The sequence below is a fragment of the Engraulis encrasicolus genome, chromosome 19 (genome assembly GCF_034702125.1).
Source record: "Engraulis encrasicolus isolate BLACKSEA-1 chromosome 19, IST_EnEncr_1.0, whole genome shotgun sequence".
In the NCBI taxonomy this organism is placed as follows: Eukaryota; Metazoa; Chordata; class Actinopteri; order Clupeiformes; family Engraulidae; genus Engraulis; species Engraulis encrasicolus.
This window is the reverse complement of record NC_085875.1, coordinates 1422418-1442705: the sequence shown is the minus strand read 5'-3', so window position 1 is coordinate 1442705 and position 20288 is coordinate 1422418. Positions and strand designations below refer to the sequence as shown.

At 41.8% G+C, this 20288-nt stretch overlaps 1 protein-coding gene and 1 long non-coding RNA gene across 3 annotated transcripts in view; one reads left to right on the top strand and one right to left on the bottom strand.

Annotated features, from left to right (window-relative positions):
* The window catches only part of alk (ALK receptor tyrosine kinase), an 88850-nt gene that overhangs the window by 61208 nt on the left and 7354 nt on the right, over window positions 1-20288 (bottom strand). Inside the window, exons 4-9 of the mRNA XM_063183988.1 lie at window positions 18310-18315; window positions 18140-18240; window positions 16676-16817; window positions 8067-8237; window positions 4958-5056; window positions 1244-1405 (exon numbers count right to left, since the gene is read on the bottom strand). Of these exons, the coding sequence (XP_063040058.1) occupies window positions 1244-1405; window positions 4958-5056; window positions 8067-8237; window positions 16676-16817; window positions 18140-18240; window positions 18310-18315 (681 nt within the window). The remainder of the gene's footprint in view (window positions 1-1243; window positions 1406-4957; window positions 5057-8066; window positions 8238-16675; window positions 16818-18139; window positions 18241-18309; window positions 18316-20288) is intronic.
* On the top strand, window positions 11989-14172 carry LOC134434808 (uncharacterized). Of its 2 annotated transcripts, XR_010031939.1 has the most exons (4): window positions 11989-12236; window positions 12752-12814; window positions 13630-13698; window positions 13940-14172. It is a non-coding gene; the product is annotated as an uncharacterized LOC134434808 (long non-coding RNA). The 2 variants fall into 2 exon arrangements; XR_010031940.1 differs by lacking the exon at window positions 11989-12236 and having other exon boundaries at window positions 12383-12814.

The following is a 20288-nucleotide window of genomic DNA, read 5'->3' as shown; positions in this document are numbered from 1 at the left end:
TATTTCAATGTGGTTTGCGCACCCCCTGAGTTAACATTTTGGTGTGCTGATGGCCGCGCAAGTACGGATTCACTGCTCATTCACTGCATATTAAGCACAGTCGTTTTTGGGGAATTCTGTTCTCCAATAGTCTTGGAATTAAACTACACTTCAGATGGAGCCTTCCAGCATATAATGCACCATACTATTAAAAACTACTTAAATGTTCATTAATGCTAGATTAAAAACTCACATATCCGCCATTTCTCTATTCAGCTCGCGCACCCCCTTATGGCAGGCCGCGCACCCCCAGGGGTGCACGCACCCCAGTTTGGGAAACCCTGAATTAGAAAAAGGAAAAACAACATACGCACACCATAGACATACTTCCAGTGCGCCTGGTGTAAGGCTGCAAGTTGAGTAGCTCCGTGTTTGTCTCTGTTTTTCGTCTTTTTGTGCTTTTTCAACTTGTCTCTTTTTTATGATTATTTTATGTGTAAATATGTGTGTTATGTCTTGTGGACAATGTCTTTATGTCTTAATTTATGTGTGTATGTTACTTGACACCTTAATTTCCCCCTGGGATCAATAAACGATACTCTACTCTACTCTAAAAGCTCCTTTTGTCGTGGTTGAATGAAAAACTGGCACAATGTTTCGACCGGCAAGTAGCAGTATGTGTCCATTTACACATGACATGTGGCATTTGGGACTAGTACTAGTTTCTGTGTTTTAAATTATTAACCTGTACGTCTGTTGTTAACGTAGACCATGAATGCCCCTTTTTTGTGTGTATATCATTTGTTTCTGACTCGTAGTAAGGGGTGTAACGTGCTCAACTCAACCAAAGTAAAAAACTGGGTGCTCATTCCTCAAGAATATACGAAATGAAGAGAACAGGACAGCACTCCACGTTTTTTGTTTTATTGCCCGTCAGACGTTTCCGTCGTAACCTTCTTCAGTGTCGAGCAATTCACTGACACTGAAGAAGGTTAAGACCAAAACGTCTGACGGGCAATAAAACACACAACTTGGAATGCTGTCCTGTTCTCTTCATTTCGTACTCGTAGTACCGGTACCTGTGTTTTAAGTTATTAACCCATTATGGTACCTGTGTTGTTGATATAATTTGTTTTTGACTTGTAGTACTGGTACCGGTGTTTGTGTGTATATGATTTGTTTCTGACTCCTAGTACCGGTACCTGTGTGTGTGTGTATATGACTCGTATTACCGGTACCAGTGTTTTAAGTTATTAACCCGTACCTGTGTTGTTGACGCAGACCATGAGCGCCCCTCTGCGCATCAGCAGGTGTCCCTTCTCACAGTAGCACTGGACACCCTCCTCTGTGAAGTGGCACTCGCCCGTCTCACAGTGGCTGCAGTTCAGCACCGGCTCAATAGACACCTCGCCATCCTCATCCGCCACTGAGGAGAGAGGGAGAGAGAGAGAGAGAGAGAGAGAGAGAGAGAGAGAGAGAGAGAGGGAGAGAGAGAGAGAGAGAGAGAGAGAGAGAGGGGGGGGAGAGAGAGAGAGGAGAGAGAGAGAGAGAGAGAGAGAGAGAGAGAGAGAGAGAGAGAGAGAGATACATGACATGACGGGAATAATAATTTAGAGAGAGAGACAACAAGATACAGACGGCATGACTTGAAGGGTTAATAATTTAAAAAATATAAAAATTAAGAGATACTGTATGCTGCAGAGCACAGACAAACAGGAGAGAGAGATCAAGAGGACGCGAAGTGGACATGAGAGGAGCAGGAGGGAGCGGAGGGGAGAGGAGTGGGGACAACACGAGAGAGAGGGAGAGAGAGGGAGAGAGAGGGAGAGAGAGGGAGAGAGAGAGAGAGAGGGAGAGAGAGAGAGCGAGCAGGAGGGAGCAGAGGAGTGGAGAGGAGTGGGGAGAAGACGAGGAGAACAGAGAGACAGAACAGGAGGGTGCAGAGGGGAGAGGAGTGGGGATACCAGGATGAGAACAGAGAGAGAGCAGGAGGGAGCAGGGGGAGGAGAGAGAGAGAGAGAGAGAGAGAGAGAGAGAGAGAGAGAGGGAGAGAGAGAGGGAGAGCGAGGGAGCAGGAGGGTGCAGAGGGGAGAGGAGTGGGGACAACACGAGGAGAACAGAGAGACAGAACAGGAGTGTGTGGCGCATGACGTGATATCATAAAGGAAAGGGGTTCAAATGATTAATAAGGAGTTATTAAGCTGGGGAAAGCTGGCAAAATCAAAAGATAGACTACACATACATTAAAAGGCACTGAAAGCTTCAGCTGTGAAGTGCTTCAAAGTTACACTGCACCATGCGCGCGCGCACACACACAACCCCATGCCTCCACACGCATGCACGCACACACACACGTGTACGCACACACACACACACACACGCGCGTACGCGCACACACACATACGCACGCACGCACGCACGCACGCACGCACGCACGCACGCACGCACGCACGCACACACGCACGCACGCACGCACACACACACACACACACACACACACACACACACACACACAAAACCCCTAGCCTCCACACATATACACCAGCACAGGCACACACGCATCTGCCTAGACGACATCCTATTAATGCGAAGAACAATAAATAGCGTTCCTATTCATCAGAGGTAGGAAATGAAAGAGTCATTTAATTACGAGGGTTAATTAGAAGGGGAGGCTGGAGAAACACCCTCACAAAACAATTCCCACTCTCTCTCGCGCTTTGCTTTCATCGACTGTCTTTGGCGAGATGCTTTTATTACGTCTATGTACACCGTAAAAAAACGGGGGAGTTGATATTCTATAGCAGTGATTCTCAAACTGTGGGCTGGGGGCCCACTGGTGGTCTCTGAAGGTATTCCAAGGTGGGCCTTCACTGTAGGTTCAGCTGTGTTCATTTGACACTGAGAGAGTCGGGCCAGCAACATGTGTGTTAAAATTCAACTCTCCTAGTATTTCATTAACACTGCACAATTTACTGTGTTAAAATCATTTTCTGAGCCCTGAGGAAGGTCAGTAGACCGAAAGCTTGGCCTATCATTAAAAGGACCGCAAAGGGGATTTAAGTGTGCGACATTTTTCTCTCAATTTTAAAATCATTTTCTAAAAGTCTAAATCATTGCTGCTGATTTACTTGAGTTTTATTATTTAATTGGGTTAGATGTGGGCCCCTGACATTTGTGAATATTCTATGTGGGCCCCAAGTTAGAAAAGGTTCCGGAGTAAACCTCTAATTCCAGACAGAGTATTTATTACACTGTGAAGACTAACAGTGGAGTGAAAAGTCAGTGTAAAATTCTGTAGGTGCAATCTACGGCCAATCTACAGCTCTTGATATCTACACAATACTGTGTAGAATTAACTCTGACAGGGGGCTCTGTGGCGCAGCACGCTAAGCCCCCCACATTTGGGCTTACATGAAGACCCCTGTTCGAGTCCAGATGGGGTAATTTCCCAGCCCTACCCCATATCTCTCTCCTGCTCATTTCCTGTCTCCTCTCACACTGTCCCGTCATAATAAAGGCCCAAAAAGCCCCAAAAACATACTTTAAAAAACGAATGATCTCTGACAAAGTTACACTGACTCTGATCATGTTGGTGTTACACACTGTTACAGCTGGGCCTCATCTGGCCATCATGAGCACAAGCAGCCTGTAGCTGAAACAGAGGGGCATAACAACACTGACCAAAGAGTAAAATTAACACTATTTTAAAGTAGTACCAAATGTTGTATGAAAAGGCTAATTGCAACTCTTTAGGAGTTAGAGCAACACTGGTATTTTAGTTAGAAATGGGTCCAGCCGTGGCTCAATTGGCTGGGCTCTCGACCGCTACACCGGCGACCCGTGTTCGATTCTGGCCTGGATCCTTCCTTTGCCGAGCCTCCCCCCTATCTTTCTCTCCCACTTACTTCCTGTCTCTCTCAACTGTCCTGTCACAGGGCCCCCACACTGCCCCCCCCCCCAAAAAAAAAATCAAATAAAATAAAATAAACCAAATGAATGTATTGCTGTAGGCCAGGGGTTGGTCTGGGAGAAGATGTTTTAGGTGAGCACACGCATTATCACACTCTTTCATTCCGAGAAACAATCTGGCCCACACTCCAGCTCAGAGCACAGCAGCAGCTCTCAATAAATTAGCCGGTGTTGTTGCACGCCTCGTTCTGCTTGTCTTGTTCACCGCCTAATATTTGGAGTTTTATTGGCATTGGCTCATTTCACCAGACGCATTGGCCTCGGGATCGGGAGCGCTGTGGAGATATCGAGTGGAGAAACACAATTATTTTTAACCGGGTTGCTGTCGAGGAAGTGTGTCAATGAAGCCGTTAATGACTAACCAAAACACTCCCATTGTAATGATGCGTTTTACCTGTGGCCTGATAGCACTGTGTTGTGCTGTGTGCTGCCAATCGTTTTAGCACCAATTGGGTTTGTTACGTTTCGTTAGACATTACAGGGCCTACATTCCCTTCAAGCACCACACTATCCATCAGAGATTTAAGCACCAGATTACCGTTTAGCAACTGCAAATAATTCATTTTTCCCGGAACATTAACACATGGAATGAGAGAAGCCATTTTAAAACCTTTCGAAACCCTCATACTTTGGTTAATACTTGGTGCCACTCTCTATTAAACTTTTACACAATACCTTATAACCACATTCATAATAATTTACAACACAAAACAATACAAGCACAGTATAGGCTAAAATTACTCTTGATTATCTGTTAATGTTTCCTCGAGTAGTCATGAGTTTATTTATCATCATTATTCATTATTCATTGTAAATTAAAGATTATATCATTAACTCTGCAAGCATTACAGTATTCTATAAATGTGTTATTAATACAAGAGTTGCCTATTCTTTTGTGAGTGGACAGACTAACTTGACTGACAGGCCATATGGGCGGGCTCAGGTTGAAGCTGGCCATCATTGGTCGAGAACTAATGACATACATAACACTGCACCAATCAGTGCCCACCTTTCATGGCCTCCAAGTAGGCTTTCCCCTCTGGACTGATGAAGGAGGTTCCGTCCTGTCCGGCCACTTTGGGGTCATTCTCCTTTGAAGTGTTTCCACCTATAGCAGACAGGAAATCACACACACACCCAGATCCAGATCAGAGCAGAGACTTAGAGCTCCTTTCTAATTAAATGCTGATCTTAAAACGCACCCAAAACTTAAATCCCATCATGGACGAGTCATAAACATAATTGTCAATGTCAAACATTTTATGGTCATGAAAAGGAGTCCATGATGGTTGGAAGATGGTTCGAAACGTTAGTCCTTCTTTTGTGCACTTGATTCAAAGAAGAAAATAGTTCGCGCACACTTGTTTGACTTTATGCTCTTTTATTTAGAGTGAACAACGCATTTCGCCTCTCGCTCAGGCCTGATGACGCACAGAGGCTAAACGCGTTGTTTGCGTTGTTTACCTCACAAGTGTGAGGTAAACTTTTTCCTTTTGAGGTATTGCATATTCCTGTGTTTACCAGCACCTAGAAGCTGTGCATGGATCTTTGAACTTTTGCAAGAAAGAAATTGTATTCTGTGCAGTGGTGTAGTCTACTTTTTTATGGTGGGTATACTGTATATTGGAGCATTTTTTGAAGTGGGTATACTGTATATATTTGTGCCATTCAAAATAATGGATCAATCAATTTTAAGTGGATATACTGAAATCCCTGAAATTTAAAAGTGGGTATACTCCATATACCTGCGTTCTACGTAGACTACACCACTGATTCTGTGTTGCTACGGTGACTTCTCTCCAGCTAAGATTGCTGCGCATCTATGGTTAAACTATAAAAAAGCCAGCTTCCAGAGATTACAAGTGGCCTATAATGATGCTTTGAGGATACTTCTAAGAAGACCTAGATGGACTAGTGCAAGTGAGTTGTGTGTGAGCCATGGAGTCAATACACTGTCTGCATTATTGAGAAATATAATGTATAGATTCATCTGTAGGCTGAATGACTCTAAAAAACATAATGTTGTTGCAATGATAAACATTTCATACAGTGACACTCTCTGCACATCCCAGTTTTGGAAGCACTGGTATAAGTGTTTACTGTAAGAGAGTCAGTATGGTTGTTTTTTAAAGTTTATTTTTATATTGTTTGTATGCTCTTCTATATTTGTTATATGTCTGTATGTAGTCTTGTCCTGTTCTTGTATCTTATCTGTGTTCTTTGCCTGGATGGACCCAGAGTCTGTAATAAAGCAATCAATCAATCAATCAATCAATCAATCAATCTTGTCCATCTCCCAGTGATGCACCAGATGACAACCCATGTGTTGCTGTCTGAAAACTACATTGGTAACACTTTATAATAATGTTCCTTAGTAAAGACTCAGTAAATAATTAACTAATGATGAATAAAACATTAACAAATGTTTTTATTATTAACTAAGCTTTATTAATGCTTAATAAAATATCTACAAATGATATCTGCAAGATTTTACACACCTTATAACAGAGTATTTTATTAATTTACAAGCAACTTGTTAATGTTTGATAAATGTAAAATATTAACATAGCATTTCCTAGTCATTTACAAGCATTTGTTTACATTTCCTAGTCATTTACAAACGTTTGTTAATGTTTTGTTCATCAATAGTTAATTATTTATTAAGTCTCTATAATGCTTTTTTGCATCCACTATTCTAAAGTGTTACCCTTACATTCATAATCTAATAAGCTAATAAGCTAATAATAGGCAAACAGATAGACAGACTTACACGCCGGCAAAGGCAGGTACTCTACATCAGTGGTTCTTAACCTGGGGTGCCGGCACCCCCTGGGGGTGCGCCAGAGATTTCAGGGGGTGCGCGGATTTTTATTTGTGTTGAGGTTATGACCAAAAAATCTACTAGCCAACATTATAATTAGGCCAAATCAAAATCAAATTAAAACATGTTTTGGTCTCCATGTAAAGTCATTAAGGTATTCACAAATGTCTCAGGCAAGAATCGTTGTAGTTAATCACCTAAGTCATATTTAGTATATACACATGTAGAAGTTTGGGTTGGGGGTGCGCAGCTTGTCTTGGGCACAGGCAAGGGGGTGCATTAAGAAAAAAAGGTTAAGAACCACTGCTCTACATAAACATAAACCTCCTTTATATAGGTAATGAACGCTGACCAGAGTGTTATATCGATAGTACATCTAAAGGGACAAAACACATTGCCATTGGCAGCGGGCATTAATAGCGCCGAGGGCTATTAAATAGATATAATCATGCTAGATGTTGGGAAGGCCCATTGAAATTGAATGTAAGCTCTTGCAACTTTCAAGATGGCCGTATAATGAATACTGTTATCACATAGCTCGTAATCATTCTGTAGAATGTGCTCTTCACTGGAATGGGGCTGTCATTTCTGAATAACTGACGTGTTGGTCTATATCAGACCGCTGTCAATGGCAACGGACAGAATGTCTGCTACCTAGCGACATCAGCTGAACACGATGACACTTGGAAATTTACTGATGGAAAATAGATATAATCATGTGCAAACGTTGGGGAGGCCTATTCAAAGTGAATGGAAGCTCTATATCAGACCAGTACACTGTCAATCTTTGTTACCTAGCCACGTCGTCTGGTTTCGACACTTGGAAATACTGATGGCATGACATCAGTGGTGCAGTCTTCATAGAATGCAGGTATACGCAGTATACCCAATTCAAAATTTCAGGGATTTCAGTGTACCCACTTCAACTTGATTGATCCATCATTTAGAATAGCACAAATATATGAAGGGTTTAGCAAAACGGTGTATCTCCATTTTTTGACTTTTGCATTTTATTATTGAAAATGACTGTTCAGAGGTCATATCACCTATGTGTGAATTCTTACCATTCAAATATTTTGAGAACATACTTTTTTAACCTATATAAAATGCATTTTGCAATGCAATTCAATGGAATGTCCAATACAAAAATGTCATTTTCCCAACATTCTACAAAATGGAGATACACCGTTTTGCAAATAAACCCTTCTACCCACTTCAAAAAAAGCTCAAATATACAGTATACCCACCACAAAAAAGTAGACTACTGCATCACTGCATGACATCATGTGATACATACCTCTGTAGCCGCCTCCTCCGCCTCCTGTGGTGCAGGCTCCTCCGCCGCCCCCAAAGCCCCCGTGGGTCTTCCAGCCAATGGTCTGGCACGGGTGCCCCCCCTGGCCCCCCAGCACCAGGGGCCGACCCCCCTGCGGACTCGGGGTGCCGTCATTCCAGCCCCCACCTCCACCTGAAATCAATCAAACAGTCAATCAGTCAATGAATGAATGAATGAAGGAATGAATCATTACATTACATTACATTACATTACATTGCATTTGGCAGACGCTTTATAACCAAAGCGACTTTCAGAAGAGGACATAATCAAGCCAACATCACAAGCAAATACAAAGTGCACAGGAGATATACAGAACAACAAGTGCAATTACAAAGAGGGGTTAGTTTTTTTTTATTTTTTATTTTTTTTATAAAGAGGAAATAACGAGAACACACACACACACACAAACACACACTCACAAACTAAACTAAACTAAACATCATGTCAGGATTCTGCCCTGGGGCAAGGCCAGTTCAATCATTAGTCTAGTAGATTCTCTCGAAAGAGGAATGTCTTTAGTTGTTTCTTGAAGGCTGCAAGAGAGGTGCTTAGTCTTGCTGCCTCTGGGAGACTGTTCCACCACTTGGGAACCACAACGGAGAACAATCTTGACTGGGAGTACCTAGAGCGACTGGATGGCAGAGCCAGACGGCTTGTGCTGGATGAGCGCAGATCTCTTCCAGTAACATAAGGCGTTAGTAGGTCCTTCAGATAAGCTGGGGCCGTTCCTGTGATGGTTTTGTAGGCAAGGGTCAATGCCTTGTGCTTGATCCGGGCGGCGATCGGTAACCAGTGCAACTCAATAAATAGAGGAGTAACATGGGTCCTTTTGGGTTGATTGAATATCAACCGTGCCGCCGCATTCTGGATCATCTGCAGAGGCTTTAGCGCACAAGCAGGTAGACCTGTCATGAGTGAGTTGCAGTAGTCAACGCGGGACAGGACCGTGGCCTGGACCAATCAATCAATCAATCAATAAAATCAATCAGACAATAAAAACAATGAAGGGGCAACCCCTTTGGGGTTTCAAAGAGTCACTGGGGAGGCGCAATACATGTGAAAAAAAAAAAAAAATCTTTCCACTTACGGCCATGATCAAGACATATGAAATATTGGCAACACATTTCCTTCAACAGAAATGGGGTGCGCTGGACACCCTATTGCGTTCACAAGGTGTGAGGCAATGCCAGCTGAAAGGGCTGCCTTTACCTTTTCTAAGGGGAGGCTCACATTCATTCACTCAGTTTCATAATCCCCGATTTATATACTGTAGTGCCTGTAATATGAGCAGTTGGCAAGAAAGTGCACTTCTTCTTTCATTTATTTTCAACATTTCTTTCACCTTTAATCCAAATACCACTACTGTAGATGGCTGTGTTGCTAACATGACCTGGAATTATAATAATCTCCACAGCCATAAGCAGTAGGCTAGTATCATTATAATCATATAAACACTTGATAAAGACCATTTTGCTCAAGACGTTGTGTTAGACACATATACGAATAAATGAATGTAATGAGAGCTATAACAGTGGGCAGAATACACAATATTCCCCACTTTTCATTCTGAAGTTATTTTGTATTCAACACCCATGCCAAAGGGTCTAAAGACGCGCCCGTATACCTACCCCGTTTACCTATCTAACAACCAACAGCAGCAAATGCTTCAGCTTACTGTCGTAATGGCGTAAACTGGCGGAGAGAGCACGCCTGCACATCAGTGCTAATGTGCAATTCATGGCCACTAGTGTTCATCGCTAATGTTCATGACTGTGGAAAGGCTAATGCTACATGCGATCCTAATGTTCATACGGACTCCCTTAGAGTTAGACTGACAGATAATACCTATTAGTCTGATTCACAGGACCTGGAGCTTCACAGAGGTCCACTGAGGGCTATATTCGTTTTTTATTTTACTATTCCAGAGCAGAATGTCTTCTGGGGCTACAGGCGAAGGAGATTATCCTAGAGTTCAAATCCAATGCGGCAGAGAAAGTTTTGTGCAAGGTCCAATTTGCATATGCTACAACCAGAGTAAACTTATAATAGGGATGTGCAGGGCACAGATGCACACAATGACAAATGGCTATTTCTAATGTAACAGTCAGATGGACGAGCAATGAGGGAGCTTGGCACGGCAGTTTGAAAGCCTGAAAGTTATTCGAAAGTTATTTGAAAGTTATTCTAGGCCTATACTGCCATACAAAGGCGAAATGCAGTAACTAAATCAGCTTTGAAACTGATAGAAAAGGCCTTCAAAGTATTGGTGTGAGCAGGGCCGGTTCTGGCTTATTTGGTGCCCTAGGCGAGTTTGAGTTCTGGCGCCCACCCCCCCCCCAACTTTGAAAGAAAAAGAAAAAAACTATTTTTTATACCTTACAGAACACAAGAGTAATACCAGTAGTAAGCTTAACTAAATGGCATCAAGAACAATAACTGTTTTGCATCAAATGGATTTCTGGTTCTTTTTGACAGGCGACCAACACATCAGATTGAGTCGCATGAAATTGCTTCACCCCAGATGAGAGGGAGGTTATCAATGTGTTTGAATTGTAATATGGAATTGAAATGCCAGGAGAGTGATACAGTACATTTGCATGTAAAATGCATGTGTAGACAATATAGGCCTACCAAGGAGGTCTGCATTGATAGCCTATCTACACTACCTACAGCATCACAAAGCATGGCAGCATAACAATTTTAATAAGCTACACATTTGTGCTGTCTATGATTCCAAACCAATTTCATTTCTGGACTGGAAATAGTGGTGCATTTGTGAGTAGGAGAATGAGAAGGGGGCTATCTATGTGTTTGAACTGGAGGGACAGGGTGAGAGAAAGGGAGAAGAGCTGTCACGCTTTTGAATTTCATAATATACGAAATATAGTAAATAGCCTCACTTGTCTGCAATACTACATCACTCAGCATGAAAACATGCTGTGCATGGTTCTGTTACATGATTCATGTATGTCATTCTGGTCTGGAAACAATGTTTTTTTTTTTAAAAGCTTACAACAAGCAGGTAATTCGTGTGGATGGAAGGAGATATGGCAGCTAAAATTGTTTTAAACATTGCACCAGTCTTACTTCACACTGCTTGTCAACCTAAGCAAGTATTATGATATCAGGTGGGTGTTAGTGAGTAGTGAGTAGGCAGGCTACTAACAGCTACTTTACTGGATTTCGTTGCTTGGCATACTTGGCTAATGTTAGCATGCTAACTAGCGATTTCTCAGATCAAAAACAAAGCTCTTTTCCCCTCTAATTCCAAATAGTAGCCTCATAACTATTAGGCTTTCCATAATCACAAACGGTTGCTGATTAAATCACATAGTTCCAAAACACCCTCTGCAACTCCTGCATCATGCAATGAGTGGTTTAATGAGAACATAACAATTTTCCACCCAGCAGAGCAACACTGCTGTTTGAGCTTGCCTTTGGTCTGGAGTGAGTCTCCAAAATGCAAAACAGATTGCACGCTGTCACTCGTCCCGCCCCCTTTCTCAGAACTGTCTGTTTATTGGTTCACAGACTTCCCTGAGACAGTTGAAAGCGATATTACTATTGGCTGAGGGGCGTTTTGCCGTGAGGAGCGCTATCGCCACGCTTTGTTGATTGCGACTTCATAAAAAAAAAATCCATATTGCAAAATTACGCATCGGAGAGCGCCATTTCGGCGCTCTTTCTTCACATTGCGCCCTAGGCGACCGCCTAGCCGGCAGATAGCAGATATTTTGGCTTTGTTTTGGCAGATATCTGCAATTTATGGCTTCCTTTTGGCAAGCCATAAGCTTTTGGCAAAATTTTGGCATGGTTATGGTTGACCTGGGCGCCAGTGAATTGGGGCGTTCCTCTGGAAAGCAAAAAAAACAGATTTGGCTAAAATATGGGTTGTTTATGGCTTCCCACAACACATTAAAACGCGCGGACTGTGAATGAATGAGTTATGGCCAGGTTATGGCATGTGTCAGGTTAATCTGAACCTCGGGTGGAGAGCGGGACAGCAACGTTCTACATTGGTGCGCTTACGGCAACCCAAAAGACTGCCAAAATCAACTGTCAAGAGAAACTCGTGCTTGCCTCACTTCAGTTTCCCCAGTGTGTGTGTGTGTCAGACTTCAGTTTATGCAGGTAAGTGCAGTTGACACGTTTTTATATTAAATACAACCGCCGATGACTTAAGAGATGAGGCATTTTGTGTTATCGGTTTTCATGTTGATTTCATAGGTCTGTGACCGTCGGTTTCCGTGTTATGCGCTGAAACTTAGATAGCGTATTACCCTTTTAACAGGAGCTAAAACACAAACGTCTGTGACACACAACTGTGACATTTAATCTTAGTTGCTACCCTCATACTCAGTAACGGTTGATTAAGTGTTGTTCTGTGGTTGAAATTCACTTTCAGATATCAATGCCAAGGGAATTTCAATCAAAGAACAACAACAATCCCAGCTAACTGCCCAACGACAGCTAGCAAAAGCCGGGAGCTAGCTAACTCAGGCATGGAGCATCTTCTACCTATCGGCACAAAGCAGAGCACTATCTAGCAATATCTGTCTGTCACGGAAAGTGTTTGACTCACTGTAATTCTAGCCTACTACTGAAGCAATCGAGTGAATCTGCTTTTTTCTACATTGTCTTTTCAGATGTGCTGCTGCTGAAGGCAGTCACCCGGTGGAGGAACTTGTTTTTTGACAGGCATACTACAGGTTGGTTCCACAATGTATTAACCTCTCTCTCTGGTCTAATCTTCGTTCGTTGTGAAAGTCCTTGCTTTTAATGTAACTGCTTTTAAGTATACGTCTGTATTGGGTAATGCAATGGTCGGTTTGTGTTTAAGCGCTGGCTATTTAACATGATCAGTTGTTAAGGCAGTGTGTATTGTTCAGCTATCAACAACAGGGGGTAAACCGTATACAGAAATGTGGCCCATGTAGGCCTATGTAATCTTGCTCTAACATTTGTAATACCTCAACACAGAGAGTAGCTTACTAGAGGTGTCAAAGGTAAAAGTAGAAGTGAATTCATGGTGAAATGTAAACAAACGCCTGCCCCCAGACCAGGATCTCTGAAAAGACTGAATAAGGGGGAAAAAACACCTCAGATATGCCTACTGACAAGTCCAGGGTAGTGGGAGCATTACTAATTGGCAGAAAGCTTTAACAATGGCACATGATATAACATAGTGACTAGTCTGTTTCACCAGTTATTCTACTGTAGGCACACCCAATGAGATAGATAGCCTACTGCTTTGTTGTTATTGAAAAACCTAAAAGCTAGGTTAAAAAAAACCTCCAATTTGACCAGTACTCTGATCTTAGAATCAGTGGGATACTATATACTCAAGTGCAAGTTATATGTTTTGGCAGGGTTTTGTTTGATTGAGTATTGTTTTTTTTTCCTATTCTTTTTCTCCCTTTTACTTTTGACAATTCCGTAGATGGTTGTACAATCTACTGTAGCCTACTACTCATGTCATTTAAAATGTATAAAATATGAAATAACATCTACATTCTCTTTTCAGATGCTGTGCTGCGAACGGACACTGCAGTCACCTGTGGGAGGGGTCAATCAAATCGGATCTCAAAAACAGGTACCAAATTTTAATAACACCCCTCCCCCCCTCTCCCGTCTATTACTCTATTAATCAAGTGCATTTGTGCCGCCACTTGGCCAGGACACCCTTGTTAAAAGAGATTTTTAATCTCAACAGGTTTATTTTCCTGGTTAAATAAAGGTTAAATAAAAGAAGAAAAAAAATGTAATGCCACTGTTTTCAAAGTTACTTTTGCATGTAGTAATTCAATTTGGTTTATCTTTTTATTCTTTCCTAGATGTCGCAAATCTGATCTGATCTACCTACCTCTATGTGGCAATAGAGTACCTGCTTTTACTGGCCAGGGGACCAAGATGAAAACAAGAGGCCTGTACCCAGACATCCAAGCACCCATCAAGTCACCCAGTCCTCCACCACCTGCCGTGCAGCTATACCCATCCATCAAATCCAGCCACTTGCCCACCCTAACCAGTCACAGCATTTGGAGGCAATAAAGTATAATGAAATGTATTTAATTGTCTTGGTTTTTTTTTTTCAAGATGCATAAATATTCCAGTTTCATTGTTGAAAATCACGCATTTATTAAATGTGCAATTTTCAACAATAAAACAGGAATATTTAGTGATCCCAAATGTAGCCATAATGGGGCCAAATGTCACTTATTTGTCTTATAAGTTTCTCTGTATACCGGTACTTACATTTTAAGTATACAGGGAAACTTATAAGACAAATAAGTGACATTTGGCCCCATTATGGCTACATTTGGGATCAATTATGGGTACATTATGGCAGTATTTAGGGTCATTTATGGCTGTTCTGGGAGAGTTATGGGTACATTATGGCTGAATTATGGGTACATTATGGCAGTATTTAGGCTCATTTATGGCAGTTCTGGGACAGTTATGGGTACTTTATGGCTGCATTTTGGCTGAAGGGTGGGGTCTGGAATTCCTTTTGGGGCCTTTAAGGCTGTACGTGGAAGTCCCAAATGGGTTTTGGGTGAACTTTGGTCAATGTATGGCTGGGTTTGGTTGGTTTTGGCATGCCAAATTTGGGCCACTTTTGGCCCGGGGACTCAAACCGAAGCCAGCCAAAAGGTCAAGACATGATTTGGCCCAAAACTCAGCCAAACACATTCTGCTATCTGGGTATGTTTAAAACCGGCCCTGGGTGTGAGGTTGGATATTGTAGATACTGCAAATTTGACAAAGCAATATCTCTAATATGGGACACATTCACAAATGGTGAACATTCTTTTAATCAGACACTATAACTTCAGTAGTGAAGAAAAAAAACCCCACAAGGATCCAAAAACATAGTGTTTAGTTGTGCAAAATAAAACGTGTTACCCTCTTTTTACTCGGCTTGGGAAAGATTTTTTTTTTGTCTTTTCAGACTTTATTATGGACAGGACAGTATGAGAGGTAGACAGGAAGTGAATGGGGAGAGAGACAGGGAGGGGTTGGCAAAGGACCCGGGCCGGGAATCGAACCCGGGTCAGCCGCATGGCAGGCGAGTGCCCTACCGGTTGCCCACGACAGGACCTCGGCTTCGTAAAGCTAAACTCAGTGCTTAAGAGAGTCTTATGAAAGCCAGAGGCAAATACTGTTATTATAATCTCTCTGCTGAATTACATCTTATGGTTGCATTCATGTGTGTCAGTGGATAGGCCTAATCATGAGAACAGGATACAAATAAAATTGCTTGAATAAATAAATAATAAAGACCAGTGGCGGTTCTACCCATTATGGGGCCCTAGGCAAAATATGGACATGGGGCCCTCTTGAATTATTTTTTGTTGGTATTTACCATAGGGAGAAGGTGACTCTTGGGGGGCCCCATACAGAGAGCAGATTTGGTGGGGCCCTAGAGCAATTTCCTAGTGTGCCTTTTGGTTAAACTTGGCCCTGATAAAGACAATTGGAGCCAATCAGGTTTAGGATTTGCTGGAATGAAGGCATCATCTAAAACAAGTGTGGTTTTGCTTGGGTACCGTCCCCAATGCTGAACAAAAAAGTGGCGTTTGTTTAAAAAAGGTTTGCACACTCCTTTGGATCCAAAAGAGTGTAAGAACCATTAAACAAAAACCCTCCAAAACAACCGCAATTTCTTCCACCCAAAGGATGCACTCTCTTCACCTTAAGCAGAGGTCAGACATGGGATTTCATTGAATTGCGTTTTACAAGGAGAATAGATAAATTAGTGTGTGTCTCCGTTCCTTATTGCCTCTGTATTGCCTCAATAGCTTAAATAGACTTAACAACCACCTCCTTCAGCCTCCTCTCAGACTTTATCACGCCTAGAGGGAAACATTTAGCAATTTCCCTCCATTGGGAGGTCACAGTGGGTGAGGACACTCAGTATAAGAGATGTTTCTCTATTTAGTCCACATAACATCTTTATTTTGTGGTAAAGTACGTAAGCAAAGACAAAGAGTTAGGAGGTGTTAATCAGAAGATAAAGTGGTCTGGATGTAGCATTTGGTTTTGGCAATCCAAGTTGGAGAGATGGTTTATACCATCCTTTTAATTATATGCAATTTGTTTTCTGACCATCTCTGTCTATTGTCCATTGACTACTGGGCACCCTCTCCTGTTTACTATTTACTGTTTATGTCTCTATGTGCCCTTGACTGTCTGCCCATAGTTATGTGTTTTGCTGTTGAGTGTCTATTATATGTCTATTATTTGTATTTGATGCTAGGGATACAGTATGCCACAACAAATTCCTATCCAACTGTAGTACAGACAGAGGAGGTGAGAGGCACTCTGAAATCCGTTTAAAAATCCTTTATTTTTACATGGACATCTTGACTGTTAAACGGATTTCAGAGTGCCTCGGGCCCCCTCTGGCTGTACTCAGTTTTCATTTTTGGATACTGATGAGCACCTGAAGATTTTTCATGAAACTAAGCCCACAGACGTAACTTTTCTTTCTCTCTCTACTCCTACAGTAGGCCTATCAAACTGTGTTGACATGTCAGTAAATTTCTTGAGTCTTGAGTCTACTATACCTGCAGCGGCTGAGAGGCCGTTGCTGCCCAGCAGCTGATCGTCCATGTCCATGATCTCCAGCTGGTTCTCGGGGGGGCTGTTGTAGCCTCTTCCTCCCCCTCCGGCCGCGATCAGGAGCGGGATATGCCTCCCATTCACCACCTGAAATTACACAATTACACATTACATATTACACACATCACGATCAGGAGCGGGATATACCTCTGATTCACCACTTGTTATAAACACAATTACACATTACATATTACACACATCACGATCAGGAGCGGGATATGCCTCCCATTCACCACCTGAAATTACACAATTACACATTACATATTACACACATCTCGATCAGGAGCGGGATATGCCTATGATTCACCACTTGTTATAAACACAATTACACATTACATATTACACACATCACGATCAGGAGCGGGATATACCTCTGATTCACCACTTGTTATAAACACAATTACATATTACACATTACACACATCGCGATCAGGAGCGGGATATGCCTCTGATTCACCACTTGTTATAAACACAATTACATATTACACATTACACACATCGCGATCAGGAGCGGGATATGCCTCCCATTCACTACCTGTTATAAACACAATTACACATTACACATTACACACATCGCGATCAGGAGCGGGATATGCCTCCCATTCACTACCTGTTATAAACACAATTACACTCATCAAGATGAGCAGGGGTTAAGGGTACACACACATCGCTGCTATTTACTAGCTTCTCGCTTGCTGGCCTACTCGCCTCTCTTTCATGGAACGTTCGCTGAAAGTTCCCGCGGCTTTAACTGCCAATGAAGAGGCGAGAAGTACCGAACTCTGCCTTCCAATGGGTTACTCGCTTACTCGCCTCGCTAGAAGATAAAATATTTTCAACTCGGGATCCGCCCACATCGCATCGCTTGTACAGTACTCGCCTGCTAGTCTCGCTGGAACACATTGACATTCTATTGAGTTCATTCGCTGAGCGAGTAGCTAGCAGCGACGTGTGTGTATGGCCCTTTATACTAATCGCGATCAGGAGAGGGATATGCCTCCCATTCACCACCTGCAATCACACCATACACTCATTAGAAGACAGTACCTTAGGTACACTGTGCAGAAAATGGTAAAAAAGGTACTGCAACTATGCTGCTCATTGAAACCTTAAAGACGAAGAATTTCATTGCATGATATATCCGTTTTGGGAAATTGACATTTTTGTATTGGGCATTCCAATTACAAAATGGCTTTTATATAGGTTTAAAAAGTATGTTCCCAAAATATTTGAATGGCAAGAAATCACACATATGATAGGACTTCTGAGCAGTCATTTTCCAATAATAAAATGCAAAATTAAAAAAAAATTGTGGATACACTTTTTTGCAACGAAACTCTTCAAAAAGTGCACTTTTCTGACTAAATAAGTAGTGAAATAATGAATACTTTAAAAAAACGAACGAATACCTTGAAGACGTAGGTTCCGCCGCCTCCCCCTCCCCCTCCTCCTTTGATCATGGTCTTGTTCACCACGGGCCCCTTCTGCTCCGAACAAAACCTGCTGAGGGCTGTGTTCACCTGAAATACAGGAAATAACAATATTATTACATTGTATTATACTGTATTACATTATATACTGGGGGCTGTGTTCACCTGAAACACAGGAAATAACAGTATTATTACATTATATTATACTATATTACATTATATTACATTAACCTGCTGAGGGCCGTGTTCACCTGCACAGGACACAACAAAAACGTTTCACAGACCAATTGACTGATCCCAAGTCTTGTTACATAGATTTTTGACAATTAAGTACACTTGAACTTGAACTTGAACTTCAAAACGTCAGCTAAAGTGTCATGTAATGTAATGTAATGTGATGTAATGTATTGTATTATACAGTAATGTAATGTAATGTAATGTAGACTACTCACATTTGAGCAGGCGTCCTATCCTCTCTATAATGTAATGCAATGTAATGTACTTTGTAGTGTAATGTAATGTAGTGTAATGCAATGTAATGTGATATAATGCGATGTAATGTAATGTCATGTAATGTAATGCAGTGTAATGGCATGAATTGTATAGTGGACTACTCATATTTGAGCAGGCGTCCTCTCCTCTCTGTAGTGTAATGTAGTGTAATGTAATATAATTTAACATAATGCAATGTAATGTGGTGTAATGTGATGTAATGTAATGTAATGTGATGTAATGTAATGTCAGTGTTGGTTAAGTTACTTTTTAAAAGTAGTTAGTTACTTTACTTTAGTTACTGCGTTCAATTGTAACTGAATTACTTTACTTATTACTAAATTTAAAAAGTAACTTGTTACTTATTACTTAACTTTACTTTTTCGCGGGAAAAGGGATTTTAACCAGCACACCTCATAATACACCTGCTTCCCAAGGTTGTAGGCCTGCTGTGTATTTTAATCTGTGCAAACTGTAGGCCTACCTCTATGGAATCCCTCATATAGGCCTAGTCACATCTAAAATGCATTTCATGATTGCCCTGTAGGCATGTTTATAACAGTGTCAATACATTTGAATCTAGTCTAACATTACACCATAGAATAGAATATTGTCTTTTATTGTCATGTCAGCATTAAAATTACTTTTGGTCTCACAGAATAAAAACAGAATGAGTAAGGTGAGGTGGCCATACCAAACAGAAATGTTGTAGGTAGGGCACTCTGCTTACATCCTCTCCTAGATGTTGCAGCTTAGGCTACTCCAAAGCCTTTCAGTTTCCTGCGCATTGCATTGCATATGCATCAACATTATTATTAAAGATTCTGCCGAATGCAGAATCCGTTCGTGCTGGAAGACGGTTTGATCAGGCACATTTGAATAGCCTGAAGAACGTGGCGGCCTCAACGCCATGGTGTTGCTTGCGCTGTTGTTCTCACGTTATTATTCCCAATTACTTGACTCGCGCTGGCTGCTGCTGCTGACGGAGCTACCCAAATTGTTTTTTGTTTTTTTTTTGCCGTGTAGCCTATTTAACTGTCATCAGTGAGCACAAAAGAGGCTATGGCATTTGCGATATGGGGTACAGCTGTTTTAGAATGCATTTGCGTAACGATGAACTCGGAATGACTGTAGATTTAACTGCGCAGCGAATCACTTTCACTTTCCCTCTATGGCGTAAATTAAAAGGTTAGAGAAAAATGATGGTGGAACTCCAAGTATTGTAGTATAGGTTAACCACATAACAGCGCAATGGGCTCATGAAAGTCCCAGTGAAAGACCTTGCATACACGAGGAAGGAACAGCAGTCTGCGTGCGCGCGCTCTCAAACACCCACTTCCGAGAGCTCGAGAAGGGCTGGGGGAAACAGCCCAGACAGAGCTCTTCGCGCATCTAGAACTACTAATAACAGCAGACCTTAAGATGATTTCAAGGCTGAAATTTATAACGAGTAACGACCGTTACGGCAGCGCAGTAACTGTAATTAAATTACTGAAATTTGAAGAGTAATGCGTTACGTTCCTACGTTAGTGCCAAAAGTAATTAAATTACGTAACGACGTTATTTAGTAACGCGTTACCCCCAACACTGTGTAATGTAATGCAGTGTAATGTGATGCAGTGTAATGTCATGTACA